Here is a 1,621-nt window from a genome sequence, read left to right as displayed (position 1 = left end):
ATATCCCTAGGATGAACATAACATTAATGATGTTGGTAGCCGTGGGGATGTTGAGCAGTACATCGCCATTTCAAAGGTGAATAATAATAATAACATTATCATATCCATAACAACCCCCTCCCTTACAGGAGCTCAACGCGATGGGCCATCATTGTCGTATCTGCACTCATGATAAGTTCCGAGATATGGTTGAGAGAAAAGGAATAGAGTTCTTCCCAATGGCCCTTGATGCCCCTGGCCATTGGCAACCTGAGGATTTCATGAGGTGAATTCCCCACATACGTTCGCAATTGCTGATCACACTTGCTAACAGGCACGCAGCCGAGAGCCCCTCATGGAGTCCCAAGTTCCTTTTCACTCCCCGGGATATGTGGTACATCCTGCTACATACTCCTGGTATGATGGAATCCTTGAGGGAAATCTTCTTCCCCCCAGGGTGGCAAACCGACAAGGTCGGGGCCTGGGCAGCTGTGAAGAGTAAGCGTATTGCTGGGGACTTGACGGAGCTGTCATGGTCGTAGGTAATCGCGAGGAGCGTTGGGTTACCCATGCTATGATCGCCAATCCGCCATCATATATTCACGTCCATCTGGCTGAGAGACTCGGAGTTCCCCTTCATATGTAGGTTGTGTTGGCTTCCTGATTTGGAAGGGTGGACGGCAATAGTTTCCAACTCGCTACACACACTTCCTATACAAATTCCACGCTGATATTAGCAGTAAGGAGTTGGGGCTGCTGTCACGCTAAATTGGGTTTTCAGATTGCGCGTACTGTACTTGACTTTTCGTTGACTCCCTTTTATCTGCGGCAACTATTTCATCCTTTCTCCATTTGCGCTCATTTTGAGAGTCTTCAAAAGTATCGTTGAGTTCCACTGCAGGTATTTCTCGATGCCCTGGTCCCAGACGAAAGTGTTGGGACATCCTTTCAGCTCGGGTGACATATACGACAATCCTTATTGGCGACTCTTGAGCTACCGCTGGTTTGACCAAGTAAGGATATCGCTCGCGGCGAAATCGAAACTGTTGACTCATTGAATCACCCCCCTTCGAATGTCGGACCAGAGCATAAAGTCTTACAATATCCTTATGCCCAACCAGCGTTAGGAAGGGGGCGGCTACGAACAGTAGTGCATTAGCTTGGTCCGCCAACCACACTGCTTCTGCGTTCTGCTGCTCTCGACAGTGTGGGAATATAGGTTAGGTCTCTTCAACTGAGCTCGTAAGGTTCCTTACTACGTTATGGAAATCCACGCACGATGTTGGGTAGAAGTATACGAAAATCAACGATGATTCCCCGAAGTTTTCTGGGGATTTCGATATCGTTACCAAAACTATGAAAATCCACATATGATTTTGGATAGAAGTAAACAAACGATAATTTCCCAAGAGTTCCATGTTGTTACCAATGCATGTAGTTGACCATGTGCATATACTCTCGCACTGGAAAGTCTTTCTCATAATTACTAACCGAGTGGTATGAACTTCGTATTAGATGCAGTGGAGAGGCCTGGCATCGACAGTGCCCCAGTTCCGACGAGAGGTGTTGAAGATCCCTAGGATAGGCATGTGGCACAGCGCTGGGTCGTTATTGGAGGATTTGGGGGGTAAGCGTCTTCACA

General features: G+C 47.5%; 2 protein-coding genes across 2 annotated transcripts; both read left to right on the top strand.

Annotated features, from left to right (window-relative positions):
- Positions 1-140: 140 nt before the first annotated feature.
- On the top strand, positions 141-477 carry Pmar_PMAR008481 (hypothetical protein; the record flags this gene model as incomplete). Its single annotated transcript, XM_002779027.1, has 2 exons — positions 141-265; positions 314-477. Coding segments are annotated over 2 exons (289 nt in total), but the record flags the coding sequence as incomplete, so codon positions are not given.
- Positions 478-532: 55 nt separating this feature from the next.
- Positions 533-1,568, top strand: Pmar_PMAR008480 (hypothetical protein; the record flags this gene model as incomplete). Its single annotated transcript, XM_002779026.1, has 3 exons — positions 533-621; positions 881-992; positions 1,495-1,568. Coding segments are annotated over 3 exons (275 nt in total), but the record flags the coding sequence as incomplete, so codon positions are not given.
- Between the last annotated feature and the right edge of the window lie 53 nt (positions 1,569-1,621).

Source organism: Perkinsus marinus (assembly GCF_000006405.1).
Source record: "Perkinsus marinus ATCC 50983 genomic scaffold scf_1104296947962, whole genome shotgun sequence".
Taxonomy (NCBI): domain Eukaryota; phylum Perkinsozoa; order Perkinsida; family Perkinsidae; genus Perkinsus; species Perkinsus marinus.
Note: the sequence above shows the minus strand (reverse complement) of the source record. Positions and strands in the feature narration are given on the sequence as shown.